The sequence below is a fragment of the Gorilla gorilla genome, chromosome 9, assembly GCF_029281585.2.
Source record: "Gorilla gorilla gorilla isolate KB3781 chromosome 9, NHGRI_mGorGor1-v2.1_pri, whole genome shotgun sequence".
Classification (NCBI taxonomy): domain Eukaryota; kingdom Metazoa; phylum Chordata; class Mammalia; order Primates; family Hominidae; genus Gorilla; species Gorilla gorilla.
In genome coordinates this window covers 12,124,309-12,147,414 of record NC_073233.2, presented here as the reverse complement: position 1 = coordinate 12,147,414, position 23,106 = coordinate 12,124,309, and the positions used below count along the sequence as shown (strand labels likewise).

General features: G+C 36.0%; 1 protein-coding gene and 1 pseudogene across 1 annotated transcript; one reads left to right on the top strand and one right to left on the bottom strand.

Moving 5' to 3' along the window:
- Positions 1-7,324: 7,324 nt before the first annotated feature.
- On the bottom strand, positions 7,325-8,285 carry LOC129525431 (olfactory receptor 52N2-like; annotated as a pseudogene).
- A 9,089-nt stretch (positions 8,286-17,374) lies between these two features.
- On the top strand, positions 17,375-22,164 carry OR52N1 (olfactory receptor family 52 subfamily N member 1). Its single transcript, XM_055355297.2, has 2 exons — positions 17,375-17,529; positions 19,783-22,164. The coding sequence occupies exon 2, from the start codon at positions 19,827-19,829 to the stop codon at positions 20,784-20,786; it is 960 nt and encodes a 319-aa protein (XP_055211272.2). The 5' UTR covers positions 17,375-17,529; positions 19,783-19,826; the 3' UTR covers positions 20,787-22,164.
- The last annotated feature ends 942 nt before the right edge of the window (positions 22,165-23,106 follow it).

The following is a 23,106-nucleotide window of genomic DNA, read 5'->3' as shown; positions in this document are numbered from 1 at the left end:
ACTATGCTCTTTTTTGGAGGCAAAGACCTGTCCTCCCTTTCCCTTATGCACCTGCCCCTACTGTGGAGACAGTGAAGGAGGGTTCTCAGGGGATCCTAGCAAAGAAAACAGCACATAGGATTCCCTGGACCATCCTTTACCTAATGCCCCTAGTCCCCCATCTAATAACCCCAACCCTTCCCTTCAGGCCCAGCCTAAGTCCCCCTCTCTGAAAGGACTCCAAGCTCCTAATTCGCCAGGTGGCTTTTGACAGGCTAGCGACATCAAGGATCTGCCTCAACATGTTGTCGTTGTCGTGCAGCCTCTAGTGCGCCCCCACAGCAGAAAAAGCCCATGCTCTGCCACAGCCTATGCCCTAAGCAGACTACATTATGGGACATATGCCTTACTTTTGCCAGGGTCAAGTAATACAGGCTTCAGATGCGGCTCCAAGCAGCTAGGCATCCCCGCGGCTAAGTTTCCTGAGCAAGTAGTAGATAATCTTTCAGCTGATATATCCGCTAGCATTTATTATGGGTCAGGCCAGTATTAAAAGTGAAAATATCCACCAGAAAAGACTTTGATTATTTAAAGTCACTTATATTAAAATGTACCACCAGAAAAGTATTACATGTGTATAACTACAAGTTTAAAAGTATAGTTTAACATTAATGACTGATAATTCGCTTAATCTAGCAAGTTTCTTAATGACATATCCAAAGCTAAAAAGAAAGCACACGTGTTTAGATTTAACTGATTACAAACGTCCAGCCAAACTTAGAAGAAACCCTCTTCAGGAATGATTAAGGGAAAAAGAACGCAACAGGTGTTCAGTAATTAATAAAGAAGTTCCTAGAGAAATGTATAAGCTGTCTGCACTTAGTCAAGCTTTAAATTACCTGCGGGGCCAGGAAAGAACCATCTGTACTAATTCTAAATACGCCTTTACAGTGGCTAATACATTTAGCAAATTTCAGACTGGATTAATAGTAAAAGTCAAAGCCTTGCTCATGAGGAGTTAATCACCCAAGTATCTATTGTCCATGTCCCCAAGCACCAGAAAAGCCTGTCTTTTAAAATAACCTAGCAAATCAGATAAGCCGAACAGGCTGCTGTTTCTCCTGTAGGCACTAAAGGGAACTCAGAAAAACATTACCCATTAAAGACCCCAAGCGATGTACAACACAGTCAAAGTTTATATGTGTTTAGGAATTTATACCCTTAGCCAAACAAGTCTAGAGACTTGGTTGCCATAGATGAAATGTCTTCTATCTTCCTATTACCCTAGTAAGTCCAAACTACCTCCCAAAACAATCTACTGCCAACATTCCTACATACTTGGTTTATCTTCCACTTTCTCTTCCCTCAGAACTCAAAATTTTCCGGTACAGGTGCCACCCCTAAAGTTCCCAGTATATTGACACCAGCCTGAGGAGCTGGCCTAGTGCTTCAAACCACTGAAACTGCAGTCCAAACAGCAAGAAAAGATGGACCCATCATGCCCGAGTCAAGAAAGCACCACCATCCCCAAAGTCATGGACCATTATTCAAGGGAAAAAAACCCTCAAACTAAAGTTAAAGAAAGTTTAACTCTCTTTTATCTATTCTATTACCCTTTCTTCTTTCCTCATTCTATTGCTGACCTTGTTATCAATGTAACTAAGTCAGACTCACCCCAAATCATTACCTTTGAGGCTTGCCTTGTTATGCCTTGTGAAGAGGACGAACAATGGCAAAGGTGTGTCTCTCCTTTAGAAAAACACCTCTGCCCCTTCAGAGAAACCACTGACCTCACGCCTTGCTCATGGTGGGGGTACCAAGGCACCTTAAGTTAGGAGATACGTTCTCAATGAGCAGATGTCATCCTGACTACCAATGAACACGGCGAGACCTCCCCAGAAGGCTGTACCAACCTAAAATCTTACCTCCTCCTTACCAAAGGAACCATCCCCTCTAATTGCCAACTTTACCATTGTAACCCAGTAACTATCTCTATTAATGCCGCTACCTCTACCAACCATACGCTTTCTTTAGAAGGCTTTTACGGCTTAGGGGCAGAGGCCAATGGATACGACCCTGTAGGCCTCTTTAAAATACGCTTTATTGACCCTCCTTCACCTTCTAAACTTTCTACCCTGCCCAACAACAATGCCAAAGTAAATATTGTAGAAGTGAAGGATCTAAGACAAACTCTAGCAATTGAAACAAGATCTAAAGATATAAATGCTTATTTGGGATGGATTCAATATTCTGTCCGCACTTTGAATAAAAGCAATTGTTATTCTTGTGTGCACAGCAGACCAGAGGCCCAGATTGTCTCCTTTCCACTAGGATAGTCCTTCAGTCGACCAGACATGGGCTGTATAGTAGCTGTTTTCCAAGATTCCACAGCCTAAGGCAACAAATCATGCCAAGCTCTCTCTCTGCTATATCCTGAAGTCCAACACCCTGCAGGTCAGCCCCCGAGGGCCATTCAGCTTCCACCTCCTGATGTCAGTTTCACCTCATGTCTCTCCCAACGGGGAGAACTTGGCATTCCTTGGAAGCTTAACACGTTGCAGCAAGCTTAGGCCCTTCCAAGAGCTTACCCATCAGTCTGCCCTTAGTCATCCTTCAGCGGATATATGGTAGTGTTGCAGTACACCCTTACTGGACACTCTGCCAAGTAATGGGAGCGGCACTTGTGCTTTTGTCCAGTTGGCTATCCCTTTCACTCTAGAATTTCATCAACCAGAAAAAGAAAAACCACAACACCGAAAAATAAGAGAAGCCCCTTGTAAGTCTTTTAACTCTCAAGTTTACATAGATGCCATTAGTGTCCCACAAGGAGTGCCTGACAGGTTCAAAGCCCGAGACCAAATAGCTGCAGGATTTGAATCCATATTTCCACAAGTAACTATTAATAAAAATGTAGCTTAGATAAATTACATCCATTATAATCAGCAGCAGTTTATTAATTACACCAGGGATGCTATCAAAGGAATAGCTGACCAATTAAAGCCTACTAACCAAAGAGCTTAAGAAAACAGAATAGCACTAGACATGTTATTAGCCAAAAAGGTGAGGTTTGTGTTATGATTAAAACCCAATGTTTTACCTTAATCCCAAACAACACTGCCCCCGATAGGAGCATAAAAAAGGCCTTACAAAGACTTACCACTTTATCCAATAAACTAGCTAAAAATTCTAGTCACTGACCCTATTTCAGGATGGCTAAGAAAGTAGTTCAGTAAACGGAAAAGAATCATAGCCTTAATTCTTATTTCTCTTGCAATTGTAATAAGTGTACTCTTTCTTGTTAGGTGTTATGTCATACCACGCATCCATAGGCTAATACAAAGGACTGTACAAACAGCACGTCCTAAAGCCTCCCTTAGTTCTCCTCCACCTTATTCAAGTAAGCTCTTCCTTTTAGAAGATCAAATCGAATGGCAAAGCCAAGACATGTTAAAAACGTTTGAAGAGAAAGAATCATAAGAAAATTAAAAGAGTGGAATTGTAAGATACAATGAATTTCTCTGAGTTTCTCTTCAAAGATTTAGCCTGCTAACTTCCTTGTCTTTTGTTCTCAAACTCAACTTTCCTGTTCCCCCTTGTCCCTAGTTACTGTAAAACAGCCTACCTGCTTCCCATCAGCTCTAATCAATAACTCACATCTGTTCCCTTAGTTGTCTGCACCCACTGTTCCCCCGAAACTGCACATCTCACAGGCCTCACCACTGTACCTCAAGTCCCCCTTCCCTTCCATATTTAGAAAGATATCTGCAAGTAACAAATCAGGTTAGCTCAGACTGTGCGGTCTGACCCCGGCCCATGGGGGAGTGACACAGAAGTAGAAACTACCATTAGAGAGAAAACCTCGCTGCTCTCCTTTGTTCCCTGTGCTCTTGCAATCTTGATTGATGTGAGTGGCACCCTTCTGCAGAAGTAAATTGCCTTGCTAAGATAACTTTTGCCTGAGTGCGGGTTTCACTTTGTGGCACCGAGCATTTATTCCCAGAGTATTTTTATACCCAACAACAAGCTATATCTATAGTTTTTTTTTTAATTTAAGGGAAAGCACATTTGTCATTAATTTAAAAGAGACAGAACTCAGGGAAAGAGTGAGATAAGATATTAGTTATATTTTTGACTTAATTTTGCCAGTTCAGTAAAACACAAAACATAACTATTAGTAGAGATTTGTGAGCAGAAGCAGTTCCTGTGGAATGTTTGCTGTATTTTGTGTCCTCCCACCTGTATTGTTATTTTGTTCCATTTTCTTTATCTCTGCACATGTGGCCCATCTGAAATGATTGACTAAGTGGTTCTGGAGATTCTGTAAAAACAAGATAATCTTCCTTATACTTTGTATCACTTTGTCATTTTCTTTTTCTTCCTTTCCTTTGGGAATATTAATATATCTCTTAGAGTTTGAAAAGGAAACATGGTTTAACAAATTGAAATCTCAATGTGAGTTCTTTGATACCTTGGTTCTAGATCTAATGTAACTGTGTGAAGTTGATGTGGGAATATTGGGGTCTGTTTCAGAAAGCCTGCCGATCTCTGCCACCCAACACTTGGTCTCTAGGGCACAAGATGCAACTTAAAATAAAATGTTTTCCACTATCTTTCCCAGTCCTCTTGGTTTCCCCCTGCTTCCCTTTTATTTCCTTCCCTCTTCCCTATCTGTCTGTCTGTCTGTCTCTCTCTCCCATCTCTCTCTATCTCTATCATCTCTGTCTCTATCTCTATCTTTATCTCTATCTCCATCTCTATCTCTATGTCTACCTCTATCTATCTCTCTGTCTCTTCTCCCATGAATACTAAGTAGAATTTTGTTCTATGGCCATCCAACTTATACTTCTTTTTGAAATTTCTCAAAGATATTGGCCTGCTGGCTGTAATTCAATTTTGAGTCTTAGTTTTCAGAGTCTTTTTTCTTTTCATGAAACATACTTTTGAATTTGTAATGATGAAGATAACAAGATTAATTTGCGATTGTTACTCATTGCCTCAAATACATCTTATTTATTGCATTTTACTTATCCAGATTTTAAGGATATATTCTTGTTTTACTTTGTTGCTGTTGCTGTTGTTTCTTCCCCCAACCCCAGCATAGGTCTATTAACATTATTGTTTTCAAATTTTAATTGTAATATTCTAAGATTCATCCAGTCTTTCCACTTGTGTACCTTATATTCTTCATTTATGTAATGCAGACAATTATACCTATCTCATAGTTTTGAAGTAAAAGTTTGGTGAAATAATAAATGTGAAACATCATTATAATATTAGACCATGTATATGTTTTAAAACAACAATTTAGGAAAAGTAATTTATTGATCTGTTTGATAGTGTTTTGAATGGCTTAAATGAAGTTTCCTGATAAACAAACTTTACCAAATGAAAAAACCTAATTCTAAGATATAAAAACTTTACTATTGATAAGCTTATGATTTACATTACATAGAGACACTTCATAATTTTAGCTTGTTTAAAAAATAAAACTCCTGGGTATATACCCAAAGGACTATAAATCATGCTGCTATAAAGACACATGCACACGTATGTTTATTGCGGCATTATTCACAATAGCAAAGACTTGGAACCAACCCAAATGTCCAACAATAATAGACTGGATTAAGAAAATGTGGCACATATACACCATGGAATACTATGCAGCCATAAAAAATGATGAGTTCATGTCCTTTGTAGGGACATGGATGAAATTGGAAACCATCATTCTCAGTAAACTATCGCAAGAACAAAAAACCAAACACTGCATATTCTCACTCATAGGTGGGAATTGAACAATGAGATCACATGGACACAGGAAGGGGAATATCACACTCTGGGGAATGTTGTGGGGTTGGGGGAGGGGGGAGGGATAGCATTGGGAGATATACCTAATGCTAGATGACGAGTTAGTGGGTGCAGTGCACCAGAATGGCACATGTATACATATGTAACTAACCGGCACAATGTGCACATGTACCCTAAAACTTAAAGTATAATAAAAAAAAATGTAAAAAAAAAAAAAAAAAAAAAAAAAAAAACAAAAAACTCAGGTTTTACTCCCAGATATGAAAATCTTATTGCAAAAATATATGGTGTGATTAATCTATTTTACTATTTTGCTATTTGACTATATATAACATGATATTAAAATATATCATTTATATTAGCAAATAAGAATATAATTTTCATCAATATAACATCTTGACCTGCTTATCCATTTATATTTATTTTGTGATCACAGTCTATTTATTACTTCAATTTTCTCTTGGATTATGTTCTTAATATTTTTCTCACGTTTAATTCAATCTTGCTATTACTAAATACATTTATCATTCTAATACTACCATGCACTTTATCTCTGCTATTTCCAGAAATCTAAATAAAGTATAGTGTTCCCACAGTATTCATGAGGGAGTGGTTACAGGACACGACCCATAATAAAATCTGTGGATGATCAAGTCCTTTATATAAAATGGTGTGGTGTTTTTATATAACCTACACACATCCTCTTGTGTATTTTAAATCATTTCTAGATTACTTATGATACCTAATGCAAAGTGAATTCTATGTAAACAGTTGTTATATTGTATTATTTGTTTCTATCATTTTTATGGTTGTATTATTTTTTTCCAAGTATTTTTTATCTGCAGCTGGTTGAATCCCAGGGTGCAGAACCCACATATAAGGAGGGCCAACTGTACGACTTTCTCCATTGTCCTTGACCACTCTACTGCTTCTCCATCTACATGAAACTCAGATCAGTCAGTCAAGCCCAGACATCTTTGATTGGCAAAGTATGTAGATTTCTTCAAGTCTTCTTTCCTCTACATCTCTCCTGTCCTCAAACAACTCTCAAGTAGTATCCATTGAATCTTTCAAAATTATTCTTGACATTAACTGCAAAGAGTATTTCCCCAATCGTTATCACTCTAGTAACCACATTTATTGCAGCTTCATTTTTGTGTGCACTGGAGCATTCATATAAATCCAAATACTTACCCAGGCAGCAGGATGTCAGAGATAAATGAGCAGGCAAAGATGTTTTTCTCTAAAGTTATACAAGTTTCACATAAATATAGACTAGAAAGGATAACAGGACATTTGAAATTCAGTCCATTCGACAGGTCTAACTAAAGTTAAGTTTTGTAAAATGTATAATTATATCTTGTCTATTTTATGTCTTTTATCACATTGAAGTCTTCAATTAAACATTTTGTGATTATTTAATAAAATTTATGGCAGAATATTCACATTTTTTCCTGAGTTCATAGTTTTTGAATCTTACATTTATTCTCTTCCTCTATAACTTTATCTTTATGCTGATTCAGACTTCTATATCATAGATTTATGTCATACTTAAAATACCTTTCTCTCTAAAAAACAATTTGATCACTCCTTCACGGATCTGCTTGGTCTTCACTCCATAGACAATTGGATTTAAGGTGGGAGGCAGCATCAGGTAAAGGTTAGCTATAAAAATGTGAACATGATGAGGTATGGTATGTCCCCCAAAGCGGTGAGTGAAGAAGTTGAAAAAGGCTGGGACATAAGTGATGAAAATAGCACATATATGTGATGTACAGGTACTGAAGGCTTTGTGGCAGCATCTGCAGATGACAAATTCACTACAGCACGGATAATCATGGTGTAAGACATGGAGATACAGAACACGTCAAACCCCCCAATCAATGTGGCAGCTATGAGACCATAGATGGCATTAATCTGGACATTACCACAGCATAATTTGGCCACAGACATATGTTACAATAGGTGTGGTGGATGAGGTTGCCCCTGCAATAGGGAAGACACTTGATCAGGAAAGCAAATGGAATCATAAGCAACACACTTTGAATGAAGGTGACAAGCCCAACTTTGGTAATTACAGTGTCGGTGAAGATGGTGGAATAGTGTAGAGGGTAGCAAATGGCCACATAGCGGTCTAGAGCCATAAGCATGAGCGCCCCAGACTCCATGCCTGTCAGCATGTGGATGAAAAACATCTGCACAAGGCAGGCATTAAAGTCAATTTCCTTGAGGCCAAACCAAAAAATACATAACATATTGGGAACAAATGAGGTACATCCAGTAACATCTGTAAGAGACAGCAAGTCTAGGAAGTAGTAGGTGGGTTGGTGCAGGGCCTCCTCATGGCTAATGAGGTATATAAGTCCACAGTTCCCCAAAACAACAATGATGTACATGAAGCAGAAAGGCAGGGAGATCCAGATGTGTGCAGCTTCCAGCCCAGGAACGCCATTGAGAATGAAATATCTTGGTGTCAGGCTGGAACTGTTGGCTCCATGCATGATGCTCACCAATTACAAAACATGCTAGTTTTTGTGCCAATAAAGTTGTCCTGTATAAGGAGAGAGTAGTGAGATTATTTTCATCCAGAGAAAAAAATATAAAAAAGCATTTTTCACAATCTAAATAATAAATTTAGGAAAAAATAATCATTTTGTACCCAAACTATGTTTTTTGATTCTATTGAATGGTCCTGTGACTGTAACTGAACCAACAGAATAAAAACATATTGTAAACATAGTGCCAAAGCCCTGGCCTGGCTTGGTTTTCTACTGGAAACTCTGTTTATATGTGTCTGCTTACATTCCTGGGCCATTTAGTAATGCTTGACTTTGCAACCTCAACCTATTTCCAAATTATAAACTCTATTTAAGTAACATTGATTTTCTTAATTCACTACATACTATCCCTTCTTTCAAGAAATACTTTGAGATGTGTCCACTGGGTTATAGTTAATCAAATTATGTCAGCACCTACCAATTATGCACTTCTATTATGATTCAGCTTGATCTGTATACAAGTGTAAACCTGGCAAGTCTGGATTTTCCAAGTCGGAAAAATCAAGGGCAGAGATGGGAAGGGCCAGAAAGGTACATAATAAGTTACAATTTATAAATCATGGCCATGTGTATTTTGTATTCGTCTCTTTTTGTATTCTTTCAGGTTTCTTGATGGTAAGCATGAAATATTTTTGAAATGTTTGCATTTAGCTAATAACATTATTAAGCTCTACGTAATTTTCATGCTTTTTGTTAACTCTCCTCAAATCTCTATGTTGATAAGCATGATATATATAAGCATGATATATGTGAGCATGATACATATGATAAATCCATGATATATATCACTCTTTTATATAAGTGTGCTTACATATACTATTAATATACAGTACATGTATTACATATGATCATAATTTTATACCTTCTTTTGATGTATTATTTTTAGCCCCCAAATAACTATAGACAATTATATTGGGTAGGATAAAATCTTTACTAATTTTTTAGTCCAGTTTTTGAGAATGGTTAGCTTTCCATCTTTCTTCTGAAGTCTGAAACATGAATCTAACCTTGTAAGCTTTTCTGATTAAAGTGAGACTCCATAGTCTTACCTTTTGTTTCTTTCCTTCTTTCTTTCATTCTTTCTTTCTTTTTAAAAATATTTCCCCAGTTATTGGTTGCTGTAGATTACCAAATTGAATTATTCATTTTTCCATATCATTGCAATTTAACAAATTATTTTATATTATCTTCTGTTATATTTTAATCTCCTTCTTCAAAGTTCTAATTTTGATTGCTTCTCTCTCTCTCTTTCTCTCTGTGTGTGTGTGTGTGTGTCTGTCTGTCTGTCTCTATCGCTGTGATGGGATTTAACCTAGAGTTTTCTACAGAGTTTTTTTTAACCATTAGTCAGTGGAAATCTTTTCAAGTGTTGCTGTATAAATAATCTCAGTATATAAAAAAGATAAAAGTAAAACCTTCTAGAAAACAATAAAAAATAGAACTGATTATTTTTAAAGCATTTTGCTTTAAGGCAAAATACTTTTAATGTTAAGTAAAGTAAACCATGTAATTTTTCAGCACAACCTGGAACATAATAAGAAAAATACGTAATACTATCATAATTATTGTTAGTATTATTATCATTATATTGCTCTACAAAATAAGTGAAAATAAAATTATATCGAGCCATCCCTTAAAACCTCCTGGATACTTCCGTCTTACTCAGAGCAAACACCAACATCCTTATATTTGTTTACAAAATCCTACACAATTAGGGCTCTTTTAAATATCTGAATGTATCTCCCAGTATTCTAATTCTCATTCTCTCAGTCCATCCATACCTACTGAAGTTTTCTCAAGCTTAACAAACATGTACAATTAAAGATGTTTCTACTTGCAGTATCAATGCCTGCTATGTTCATCCCAAGCTGTGTAATGAATGGATGGATGAATAAATTCTAAAATCTCCTTTTTGGATGGTCCTCCTGCTTATACATAAATACCTTAACAAATTAGTGTCACAATGAACTTTGAAAAATAAAAATGTATTAGGAAGACATGATTTCAAGTTTCAAGACGTCCTTAATCTTACCTACAAAAATTAAAAATTAATGAAATCGGAGATATTTAGAATTGGGAAGAGTACATGTAGTAGATGCATGCAAATTGTCTTTTGTGTTATTTTGCATATCCCCAAAATAAACATATTATAAATAGAAAAATGTTACAGAAATGTAAATTTGGCTTTGAGGAATGTTGCCCATTCACACAGATAAAATTTTCTAATAAGATAATGGGATCACTGCCATCTGAGGTATCAAGCAGTGGGAAAACGGCATATGTCATTAATGTCGTCAAGAACTTGGGCTACGTGATCACTAGAATTTCTTCCAAGTGTTCTTTTTTTTAACTTTTAAGTTTAGGGATACAAGTGCAGGTTTGTTCCATAGGTAAATTTTTGTCATGGGGGTTTGTTGTGGAGATTATTTCATCACTCAGGTAATAAGTCTAGTACCCATTAGTTATTTTCTCTGATCTTTTCCGTCTTCCCACCCTCCATCCTAACTCTTACACTAATTCATTTTCAATGGTAGAGATGTTACTGCTTCCTGAGGAATACTCTTCCATCTATGGAGGGCAGAGAAGTTTTTCTATTATTGTATAGAAATATGCTTGCCTGTATCTCTTTGGTCCTTGTCACATCAGCCTCATGGAATCCCCTTCCTTCAGGACCTAAACTACATTTAATTGTCTCCCTCTTCTCCCTCCTCAAGGCAATTTGCAAATTCCTTGGTTTCAAAATTCTAAAGAGTGAAGTAATTCAGAACTTCCTTATTCAACTGCTCTCTCACTTAAATCCCTCCTGTATAGTAGCAATTTTGTGCATTTTATATATTTGTTTTCCTTTTATCTGAACCATTTTCATCCAAACTCACCCTGGTGCCAGATGTTTTTAAATTCCCATTCATGACTGATATTACTCAGAAACAGTTGCAGAATATTGATGAGGAACCCTATGTAACAAACTTAATATCTTCTCTGGGGATTTTCCAAGCCAAGGTAAAAAAATTCTTTGGGGCTTTACAGATAGATGTCCCATAGGTCTCTGAAAAGGAGGTGAATTTACCTTTGTTGAAAATAGATTTATATTTAGAATATGTCTATGCCTGACAGAAAAAAAATTTCAAATTTTATTATTGATGGGACATGTGAAGTGTCTAGCATCTATTGAATCATAAACCTGGAATTTTACCTGACTCCCTAGGGCAGTTCCATTCCAGTTTCATAACATTTTATATATTTATTCATGTGCCATGTGGGTATTTTAAAGCTTTCTCAAAAATATTGAGTAAACAATTTCAGAATCTTTTATGCTAGGGGCTCATTAAAATATATATATTCTGCAATAAGGCTGAGTTATGTCTTTATTTGAAAGGTTAACACTGTTAAATGCACTGTCTCTCCATCACTGTTCCCCTTTACTTCAGTAGAAATATAGCATTCTTTTCTGTTGCAATCCCTGTTAGTACATCTTGATCAAGTTTAAGGAAACATCAAAGGCTGGGATTGAAATTCTCCTCAAAGTAGACAGATGTCTGGAAAGGAATCAAAGAACATCGTGACCACAATTTAATACCTTGGGTTTGTAGAATGAATGCAGTCTATGGAGAGGTGAAAACGGTAAACAGTAATATGATGTAATGGTACATCTTTCTTCTAGCACAAGCAGCTACGATGGACAGAATCCCCACAAATGTAGATCCTTTTTTCTTTTTCAGTGAGCCAATTCGCTTACCGAAACACATAAAATAAGCTCTATGCCATAGAGCTTCAGCCCAGAGTGAGTCTTCAATTATTAACAATATGGTGGTGTGTAGCTTTATTCCAGAGCAGTTAGCTAATAAATGAAAAACATAGATGTCAGCTTTCCTTTTAAAACTTGTGAGTTACAATATTAATAGCATTTTTAAAATAATACTTAAATAAATAGTAAGCTATCAGATGCTAGGTAATGCTTCAAGTCCTAGACTCTGCTACAAAGTTCCTCAAGTAAGAAAATCTTTGAAAAATATCCTTACTTCGTTTTTTTTTTTGCTTTTTGTTTGTTTTCTGAATTAAAACTGTATTAAGCAGGTATATCTGCTTATAAATGCTATGTGTATATAATAATATACTTATGAATAGGTGTGAGAAATTAAAATGAAGTCTATTTATCTGGTTATAATACAGGCATACCTTAGACATAGCACAGATTTAGTTTCAGACCACTGCAATAACGTGAGTCACATGAATTTTGGGTTTCTCAGTGCACATAAAATGTATGTTTACACTATACTATGGTCTATTAAGTATACAATAGCATTATGCCTAAAAAATAAATAGACCTTTTTGAAAATATGCTATTGCTAAAAAATGCTAGTGATTATCTGAGCCTTCCGTGAGCCATAATCTTTTTGCTGGTGGAGAGTCTTTGATTGCTGTTGACTACTTAGGGTGGTGGTTGCTGAAGGTTGGAGTGATTGTGGCAATTTCTTAAAATAGGACAATAAATGTTGCCCCATTGATTGACTTTTACTTTCATGAAAGATTTGCCTGTGGTATGTGATGCTGTTTGATAGCATTTTACCCACAGTGAAGCAGCTTTCAGAGTTAATCCTCTCAAACCATACTACTGCTTTCTCAACTAAATCTAGGTAATATTCAAAATCCTTTGTTGTCATTTCAACAATGTTCACAACATCTTCACCAAGAGTAGATTCCATCTCAAGGAACCATTTTCTTTGCTCATCCACAAAAGTCAACTCCACATTATTCATGTTTTCTCATGAGATTGCAGCAATTCAGTCACATCATCAGGTTTCGTTTTCAATTCTATTTCTTTTGCTATTTACATCACATCTTTAGTGATTTCCTCCAGTAAAGTCTTGACTCCATCGAAGTTAGAACTAACTTATTTCTAACCCCTGTTAATGTTGATATTTTGACCTCATCCCATGAATTATAAATGTTCTTAATGGTATCTAATATGGTGAATCCTTTCTAGAAGGTTTTCAGTTGACTTTACACATGCACATCAGAACAATTACCATCGATGGCAGCTATAGTCTTACAAAATGTATTTCTTAAATAAATAAGACTTGAAAGTCACAATTGCTTCTTGTTCCATGTGCTGCAGAATGGATGTTGTATGAGCAGGCTTGAAAATAAATTAATCTCCCTGTATGTTTCCATTACAGCTCTTGAGTCGCCAGGTGCATTGTCAATGAGCAGGAATATTTTGAAAGGAATCCATTTTTCTTGAGCAGTAGGTTTCAACAGTGGGCTTAAAATATTCAATAAACCATGCTCTAAACATATGTACTGTCATCCAGGCTTTGATGTTCTATATAGAGAGCAAAGACAACATAGAGTTAGAATAATTATTAAGGGCCCTAGGATTTGGGGATTGGTAAATGAGCATTGGTTTCAACTTAAAGTCACCAGCTGCATTAGCCCCTAACAAGACAGTCAGCCTGTTCTTTGAAGTTTTGAAGACAGACATTGACTTATCCTCTCTATGATGACATGCTCTTCCAAAAGAAGGCTGTTTCAGCCAGACACGGTGGCTCATGCCTGTAATCCCGGCACTTTGGGAGGCCAAGGTGAGTGGATCACTTGCGGTCAGGAGTTTGAGACCAGTCTAGCCAACATGGTGAAACCCTGTCTCTATTAAAAACACAAAAAGGTAGCCAGACGTGGCAAGGGAGCCTGTAATCCTAGCTACTTGGGAGGCTGAGGCAGGAGAATCACTTGAACCGGGGAGGCAGAGGTTGCAGTGAGCCAAGATCGGGCCATTGCACTCCAGCCTGGGTGACAATAGTGAAACTCTGTCTCAAAATAAATAAATAAATAAATAAATAAATAAATAAATAAATAAATAAATATATATATATGTAGAGAGAGAGAGAGAGAGAGAGAAGGCTGTTTCATCTACATTGAAAATCTGTTGTTTAGTGAATCCATTTTTATCAATGATCGTGGGATCTTCTGGATAACTTGCTGCAGGTTCTACATCAACACTTGCGCTTTCGTGTTATGGAGATGGCTTCTTTCCCTCATGAACCAACTTCTGCTAACTTAAACTTTTCTTCTGCAACATCCTTACATTTATCAGGCTTAAAAGAATTAAAATAGTTGATGCCTTGCTCTAGATTAGGTTTTGGCTTAAGGGAATATCGTGGCTGGTTTGGTCTAGACCACTTAAACTTTCTTCATATCAGCCATTAGGCTGTTTTGCTTTCTTGTCATTTATGTGTTCATTGCAGTATCCCTTTAATTTCCTTCAATAACTTTCCTTTTGCATTCACAACTTGGATAACTGTTTGGCATAAGAGGACTGGCTTTTGGTCTATCTCAGCTTTTGTCATGCCTTTCTCACTAAGTTTAATCATTTATAGTTTTTTTTTTTTAATTTAAAGTGAGAGATATGTGACTCTTCCTTTCACTCTACACTTAGTGACCATTGCAGGGTCATTTATTGGCCTAATTTCAATATTGTTGTGCCTGAAGGAACAGGGAGGCCCAAGAAGAGGGAGAGAGACAGGAGAGTGGCTGGCCAGTGTAGCAATGAGAATACATACAACATTTATAAATTAAGTTTGCCATCCTATGAGTGCAGTTTGTGGAATCTCAAATTGATCTATAGGTTCAATATTGTCTTCACAAAAATCCAAGACAGCTTTTTGTAGAAATTAAACAATTAATTCTAAATTGTCTATGGAAATGCAAAGGACAAAGGATATCCAAAGAATCTTTTTAAAGAAGGACCTAATTGACAGCACTTACACTAATTTAAAAATGTATTATAATGCTATGACAATCAATAAAATATAGTAATGGTATAAAATTAGAAATATAAGTACCACCAAATCTAAAATAAAAGTTAAAAAAGAGAAATTGAAGATGACATAAATAAATGGAATGATTGATATCTCATGTTCATGGACTGGAAGAATTAATATTCTTAAAATGTCTATAAAGCCCAAAGCAATCTGCAGATTCAATGCAATCTCTATAAAAATTCCAATATCATTCTTCACAGAAATGGAAAAAAATCTTAAAATTTCTATGGAACTATAAAAGACCTTAATTAGTCAAAGCAATATTGACCAAAAAGAATAAAGCTGGAGACACCACACTACAGAATTTCAACATATATTGCAAAGCTATAGTAATCAGAACAGCATGGTACTGGCATAAAAACAGATACATTGACCAATGGAATAGGATAGAGATCCCAGAAGCAAACCCACACATTTAAAAAGAAAAGGACCTGTCTTCAATAAATGGTATTGGGAAAAATTGATATCCACATACAGAAAATATAAATGAACCCTTAGCTTATCTCTTATACAAGAATCAACTCAAAATAAATTAAAGATTCAAATATAAAACTTGAAACATTAAATTAATAAAAGAAAACATAGGAGAAAAGCTCCATGAGATTGGTTTGGGCAAAGATTTAATGACTATGACCCCAAAAGCACCAGGCAACAAAAGCAAAAATAAACAATTGAGATTGGATTATATTAAAATGCTTCTGTATAGCCAAAAATACCAATAGAGAGATAACTTCTCAGATTGAAAAAAAAATTTGCAAATCATATGCTGGATAAGGACTAATATCCAAAATAAACAAGGAATTCAAACTACTCAATTGCCAAAAAAAAACCCTATAAAAAGTAGAGAAAGGACTTGAATAAAAATGTCTCAAAAGAAGACATACAAGTGGCCAAAAAGTATGTGAGGAAATGCTCAACATCACTAATCTTTAGAGAAATGCAAATTAAAACCATAATAAGACATTATTACCTCACACCTGTTATATTGGCTATTATCAAAAGGATGAAAGATAAGAGCTGTTGATGAAAATGTTGAGAAAAGTGAACCATTATACACTCTTGTTGGGAATTTAAATTAGTGCAGTTCTTTTAGAAAACAGTATAGAGGTTCCTCAAAAAATCAAAAACGGAATTACCATATGATCCAGCAGTCTCACTGGGTATATGCTCAAAGAAATTGAAATCAATATGTTAATGAGATGTCTGCAACCTCGTGTTCATTGCAGTATTATTTGCAGTAGTCAAAATGTGTCCATCAATGAATGAATGGGCTTAAAAATATGGAATATATACACAATGGAATACTATTTGGCCTTAAAAAATTCAGAAAATTCTGTCACAAGCAACAACATAGATGAACCTAGAGGGCATTGTTAAGTGAAATATATTATTTTTTATTATGGCATAGCTATGCTTCTGCACTGTACCATTAGTCTAGGTCTTTATATAATCATTTGGAACTAAGTTTCATTACCCTCGGTAGGCATCATTATACCCAGTCCTTAGTAATGAAGCAAAGATATTCATTATTGCTACTCTTGGTAAACATTGCATAGAAGGAAGATCCTAACCAGTGCAATAAGGCAAGAAAAAATCATACAAATAGGAAAGAAAGAAGCAAATTACTCATTTTTCACAGAGTGAAAAATATGTCTAGATAATTCCAAATCATGTTCATAAAAATGTTATAAATAATAAGCAAATATATTGGAGACATGAAATAAAAGGTCACATATACAACTCAATTGTTTGCATACCAGCATTATTTAAGTTTTCTTTAAAAACATCTTTTTCAGTACTAATTTTGTGCATGACATTGTGCTAAGTTTTGAAAAAAGAGGCAGGTGTGCCTCTCAAAAGGATTTAATTATGGTACTCCAAGTGGTTTCAGACATATGTATCTCTGCTGTACCTGTAAAAAATTATGTCCCCAGGAGTCCCAGACTATAATGACGTCAAAATAGTTCTGAAGACTGCTCCCACTGGCTTAGCCAGTATCCTTAGGACCCAGATATAGCTGATTCTTAATTCTCTTTTGTTCATATTCTAAACATACACACATACACAAATGCATTCACTGGGGAAATCACTTCTCTTCTGAGACTACAGTAGAGACAATAACAACCAAGTGTTTTCCATTACTCAACTTCAGAATATAAAACATCCACAACATACACACATGCATGCATGCACGCACACACACATATGGACAGATAATAGAAATGTTCCCTCCTCCACTTGCCTCCCAAGGTCTCAGTGTAGGTATTATATTTCTCCTTCAGGACCAAGAGGATCACATAGACATAAATATGACTTGATCCATGGATAGGTCTTCAGTTTCTTGAGGAACTCCGGTAGTTTTCAGGGTAAGCAGATTTACTTTTGTTTAAGCTTTTATTTTAAGTTCAGGGTTACATGTGCAGGATTTGGAAGTTTGTTACGTAAGTTAATATGTGTCATGGAGGTTTGTTGTGCGGATTATTTCATCACCCAGATATTAAGCCTAGTATCCACTAGATATTTTTCCTGATTCTCTCCCTCCTATGGGAGTTATGCACAGCAAAAGAAACTATCAACAGAGTAAACAGACAGCCTACAGGATAGGAGAACATTTTTGCAAACTATGTATCTGACAAAGGTCTAATATCCAGATCTTTAAGGAACTTAAATTTAGAAGGAGAAAACAACCTATTAAAAAGTAGGAAAAGGATATGAACAGACACATCTCAGAAGAAAACACATATGTGGCCAACAATGATATGAGAAAAAGCTCAACATCACTGATCATTAGGGTGAGCAGATTTCTGAACTGAGATTGCTTTATTCTTATTAAAGGGATGGGTGCAGATTGCAGTAGCTGAGAAATGAGGATGAATAAGAGAGCTGTCAGAAGAGTTATTCTCCTAGCTTTTAAAATGGTGCAGCAGACAAACTGGCTTGTATGTTCCATTTTCACTTTGGATAAAATATTCCCATTTCAATTACTGAAACATAATCTTTGCAGGAAGTATTCTATTTATTCCCTCTGGCTGTGAAAGCTAAAAGCAGCATTTCTGAGAGAAAAGAATTTATTCTGTGATCTGAAAAAAAGAGAGATGACAGCCTCATTCCATACTTTTCTGTGTTTTGTCTTCTTTTCAGTGAGTTGCCTCTATTTCACATGATAGTAATGTTATTTGAATTATATCTCAATTAGAAAAGTGACAAGAGTTCATTTATTCAGCCCTAATATTTCATAAAATAAGGACATAAAAATTTTATAAAAGACACATATGAAAATAGGATAGCCAGTTTTATACAACCTTAAATTTTCAATAGTGACATCCCTGAAGTGACAGGTGGGTCACCTCCAATATGTCAAGGAGGAACTATAAATATCAATATTGATATTTTTGAATTAGAAAGCCTACTTAGTTTTCCTCCAGTATCCTTCTATATGGGAATATGCCCCCATCACACAACTTGCTCCTTTTAAAAAATTTTAATCAACACATTCCGGCTGATATAGCCCACTTCTTCAGACCCGTGAAGCCTATTTTCATCTATTCTGTGGTCATAACTTTGAGTTTGTTCTTATTTTCTCACAGCACACTATCACACCAAATATTCTCTCCCTTACTATTCAGAAATGTTTTGTTGGTCCTTGTTCTACCACTGCCTGTTCTTCTGTGGGCCTTGAAAAACGTACTGAACATCTTCCGTATACAAAAGAAACTTAGTTTTGGAGATTACATAGCCTCAAAAATATTTGATAAAAATATTCTTTATTTTAAGCCTCAAAAATATTTGATTCTATGGCGGAAGTTTTGATATGGGTAGAATATAAAGCACTATGTTCTAAAGGGAATGTCAATTTATTTTGTTTAGAATGATAAGCATCTTTATTTTCATTGAATTGACTCTAGAGTCAATTAGACTAGACTGTAATCTTAGGAAAACATTGGATTCTCATAAGTTCTTGCATTTTTAATGTTCCTTCATCCTCTATATATCATGGTACTTATAAAACAAGTGGTCTTTTGATGATATTAGAAAGTGGATTATTATTATTATTATTTATTTGCCTCTAAGATCATTCTATGATTTCGCTTCAAGAAAACTACAGCTACAAGGGGATGATTCATATTTTTCTGTATTTAAGTTTTCTGCAAACCAAAAGGGTGGAGTTTGGGCTAAAACTAGATTGAAAATATTGTCAGTATGTCCATTAGGACAGATTTAATTTGAAAGGTAAGCCCACAGGAACTAATGAAGTCTGTTAACATTTCAGAATACAACGGAGATCTCTAAGATGGTGAGCACCTAGAATAGAGCAAATATTTAATCAATTATTGACCACAGAGTTGTTCAGTTCATGGCCAACATTGGCCTGGAGAATGGACTACATGATAACAAAAGACCCCAGATATTCGGGTCCAAATATACTGACTAGACTCAGTTTTTCCTGTCAACACCTAATGCTTAAGGCACACACCCAGACAGTGTATGTATCACATATTAAACATAATAGAACAAATATAGTCATTGATCTACAAGAAAAACAAAATAGCCATTATGGGAAAGAAGACTGATGGTCAGTTACTCCCTGAAATTACTCTTTTTTTTTTTCCTGCTCACAGAGGCAATGCTATAACTGCTATACAATGAACTTCCAACAGTCATTATGTCATTTCTAAATGGCACCAGCCTAACTCCAGCTTCATTCATCCTAAATGGCATCCCTGGTTTGGAAGATGTGCATTTGTGGATCTCCTTCCCACTGTGTACCATGTACAGCATTGCTATTACAGGGAACTTCGGCCTTATGTACCTCATCTACTGTGATGAGGCCTTACACAGACCTATGTATGTCTTCCTAGCCCTTCTTTCCTTCACAGATGTGCTCATGTGCACCAGCACCCTTCCCAACACTCTCTTCATATTGTGGTTTAATCTCAAGGAGATTGATTTTAAAGCCTGCCTCGCCCAGATGTTCTTTGTGCACACCTTCACAGGGATGGAGTCTGGGGTGCTCATGCTCATGGCCCTGGACCGCTATGTGGCCGTCTGCTTCCCTCTGCGTTATGCCACCATCCTCACTAATTCAGTCATTGCTAAAGCTGGGTTCCTCACTTTTCTTAGGGGTGTGATGCTTGTTATCCCTTCCACTTTCCTCACCAAGCGCCTTCCATACTGCAAGGGCAACGTCATACCCCACACCTACTGTGACCACATGTCTGTGGCCAAGATATCTTGTGGTAATGTCAGGGTTAACACCATCTATGGTTTGATAGTTGCCCTGCTGATTGGGGGCTTTGATATCCTGTGCATTACAATCTCCTACACTATGATTCTTCGAGCAGTTGTGAGTCTATCATCAGCAGATGCTCGACAGAAGGCCTTCAGCACCTGCACTGCCCACATCTGTGCCATAGTCATCACCTATGTTCCAGCCTTTACCTTCTTTACACACCGTTTTGGGGGACACACCATTCCTCCACACATACATATTATTATGGCTAATCTCTACCTACTAATGCCTCCCACAATGAACCCTATTGTGTATGGGGTGAAAACTAGGCAGGTACGAGAAAGTGTCATTAGGTTCTTTCTTAAGGGAAAGGACAATTCTCATACCTTTTAAAGTCTTCTGAGATGTTAGAATTTTCTTAGCCAGGTTGAGATCACCAAGTCAATAGGGAGCTCTTTAAATGACACCAGAAATCTGGCCACAGGAATATTTTTATGATAGTCGGATTACTCTACATCTTTGGAAAGGGTACCATCATGATCAAATAGGTAAATACCCTCTCTTATGTTATTCCATGTTCTTTAAAGCCTTTTTACTATAGAGGACTTCGAAGTTCACTGCATTTAATCTTCACAGACATCATCTTCTCTCCTAAATGACAGTCTACACAAATTTGCAGCACAGTGGTTGGATCACTAACACTGGAGTGAAACTTTTTAAAAAATTTAAATCTCTGGCAAAACATGAGCCGTGTTCATTTATGTCTGTCCTAACTTACTTAGCTCATCATTTTCCTGCCAAAATCACTTAGAGTTTATTCTGCTTCTATCCCAAGTTTGCCAGCTGTATATCCAGTAGCAACCCATACATATGTTAACCAGAAAACTTCTAAAGTTGTAAACTGAAGCATGCCCGTAATACCCAGAAGCTGGCAATCACACCAATGTCCATCAACATTAGACAACATTAATAAATAATTGTGGTCTATTCAAATATAGTATTAGGTGAAAGAGATAAAAACACATATTATATATTGTCATTGATGTACAGTTCAGAAGTAGGCCAAACTAACTGAGATAATGTTTAACTTTGAGAATGAGAAACCAGGTAATGAGGGGATGCTTCTGAGGTACCGCCGTTGATTGGTTCTTGACCTGGATGGTAGTTGCAGGGTGTATCAACTTAGTGATATTTCATGAGCCTATTATTTGTAATATCTGCTCTTTTTGCCTGTGTACTATGCTTCAACATTTTTATTTAAAATAATATGTCTTGAGCACACACTCTCACCTCCCTAAGCTGTGAGACATTTCTTTCTTGCTTCCTATGACAACTGTCTATAGTTTACAAAGTATATATACTTTCTTTTCTTTCAGAAGTATGTTAAATTTAGCATAAATAATATGTGCATATTTGTACAAATCATAATAAAACAACAAAGACAAGATCATCATAAAAAAATTAAACTTCCCTTTTGAAACTGTCCTCCATCTAGTCCCTTTTTAGTGATGGCCTCTTAAAAATATTGTTCGTGTAGCAAAGACTTGGAACCAACCCAAATGTCCAACAATGATAGACTGGATAAAGAAAATGTGGCACATATACACCATGGAATACTATGCAGCCATAAACAAGGATGAGCTCATGTCCTTTGTAGGGACATGGATGAAGCTGGAAACCATCATTCTCAGCAAACTATCGCAAGGACAAAAAACCAAACACTGCATGTTCTCGCTCATAGGTGGGAATTGAACAATGAGAACACTTGGACACAGGAAGGGGAACATCACACACTGGGGACTGTTGTGGGGTGGGGGGAGGGGGGAGGGATAACATTAGGAGATATACCTAATGTTAAATGATGAGTTAATGGGTGCAGCACACCAACATGGCACATATATACATATGTAACAAACCTGCACGTTGTGCACATGTACCTCAGAACTTAAAGTATAATAAAAAAATATAAAAAATATATATTGTTTGTGTATGTGTATGTTTTTGTTGTTCTTCTTTTTGGTGGTTATTTCTTTTACTCCAAGCTATGTTTAAACTTTAATAAGATTACCAACTACTCTGTTACACACAGTGAGGATTTAATAACTGTATCTATATCTGTCACCTGCCCTTTCCCTCAAAATATTTTATGTGTATATGTGTATGTATATAATCACACACACACATATAAAACATCAATGTTATATCTTTAATTTTCTGTTACAAGATAATTACCACCTTGCATTAATTCTGGAAATCTTTTTGATTTGTTTATAGTTTGGTTGCAATAACGGAAAACTAATAAATAGTATTTGAATTACTATAATTATATAAATAATTTTACGAGTGTTGAATATGAATGCTAATCACTTTACAGCAAAGTAGGGATTATATTTTCTTCTTCATTAGTTCAGTATCATCATCTTCATTATTCTTGAAGTATGTTTCCAGTATCAATATTTTTTCAGAGACTTCTGAGAATATTTTGGACCAATCAAAAAGGAAAGGAGTTATAGACAATTAGAAAATAACATTTATAACAGAGAAGAAGGAATGATAGCAAAAATATCCAAGAAAAGAAATATAAAGTTGTGAAAATCTCACAAAAAGGACACGAAAAAGGCAAGGCAATGTAAAACATAAAAGTAATGATATAGATCATCTCCTCAGGATGTCAAATGTCTGACTTTATGATTGCTATTAAAAGAGGAAACTG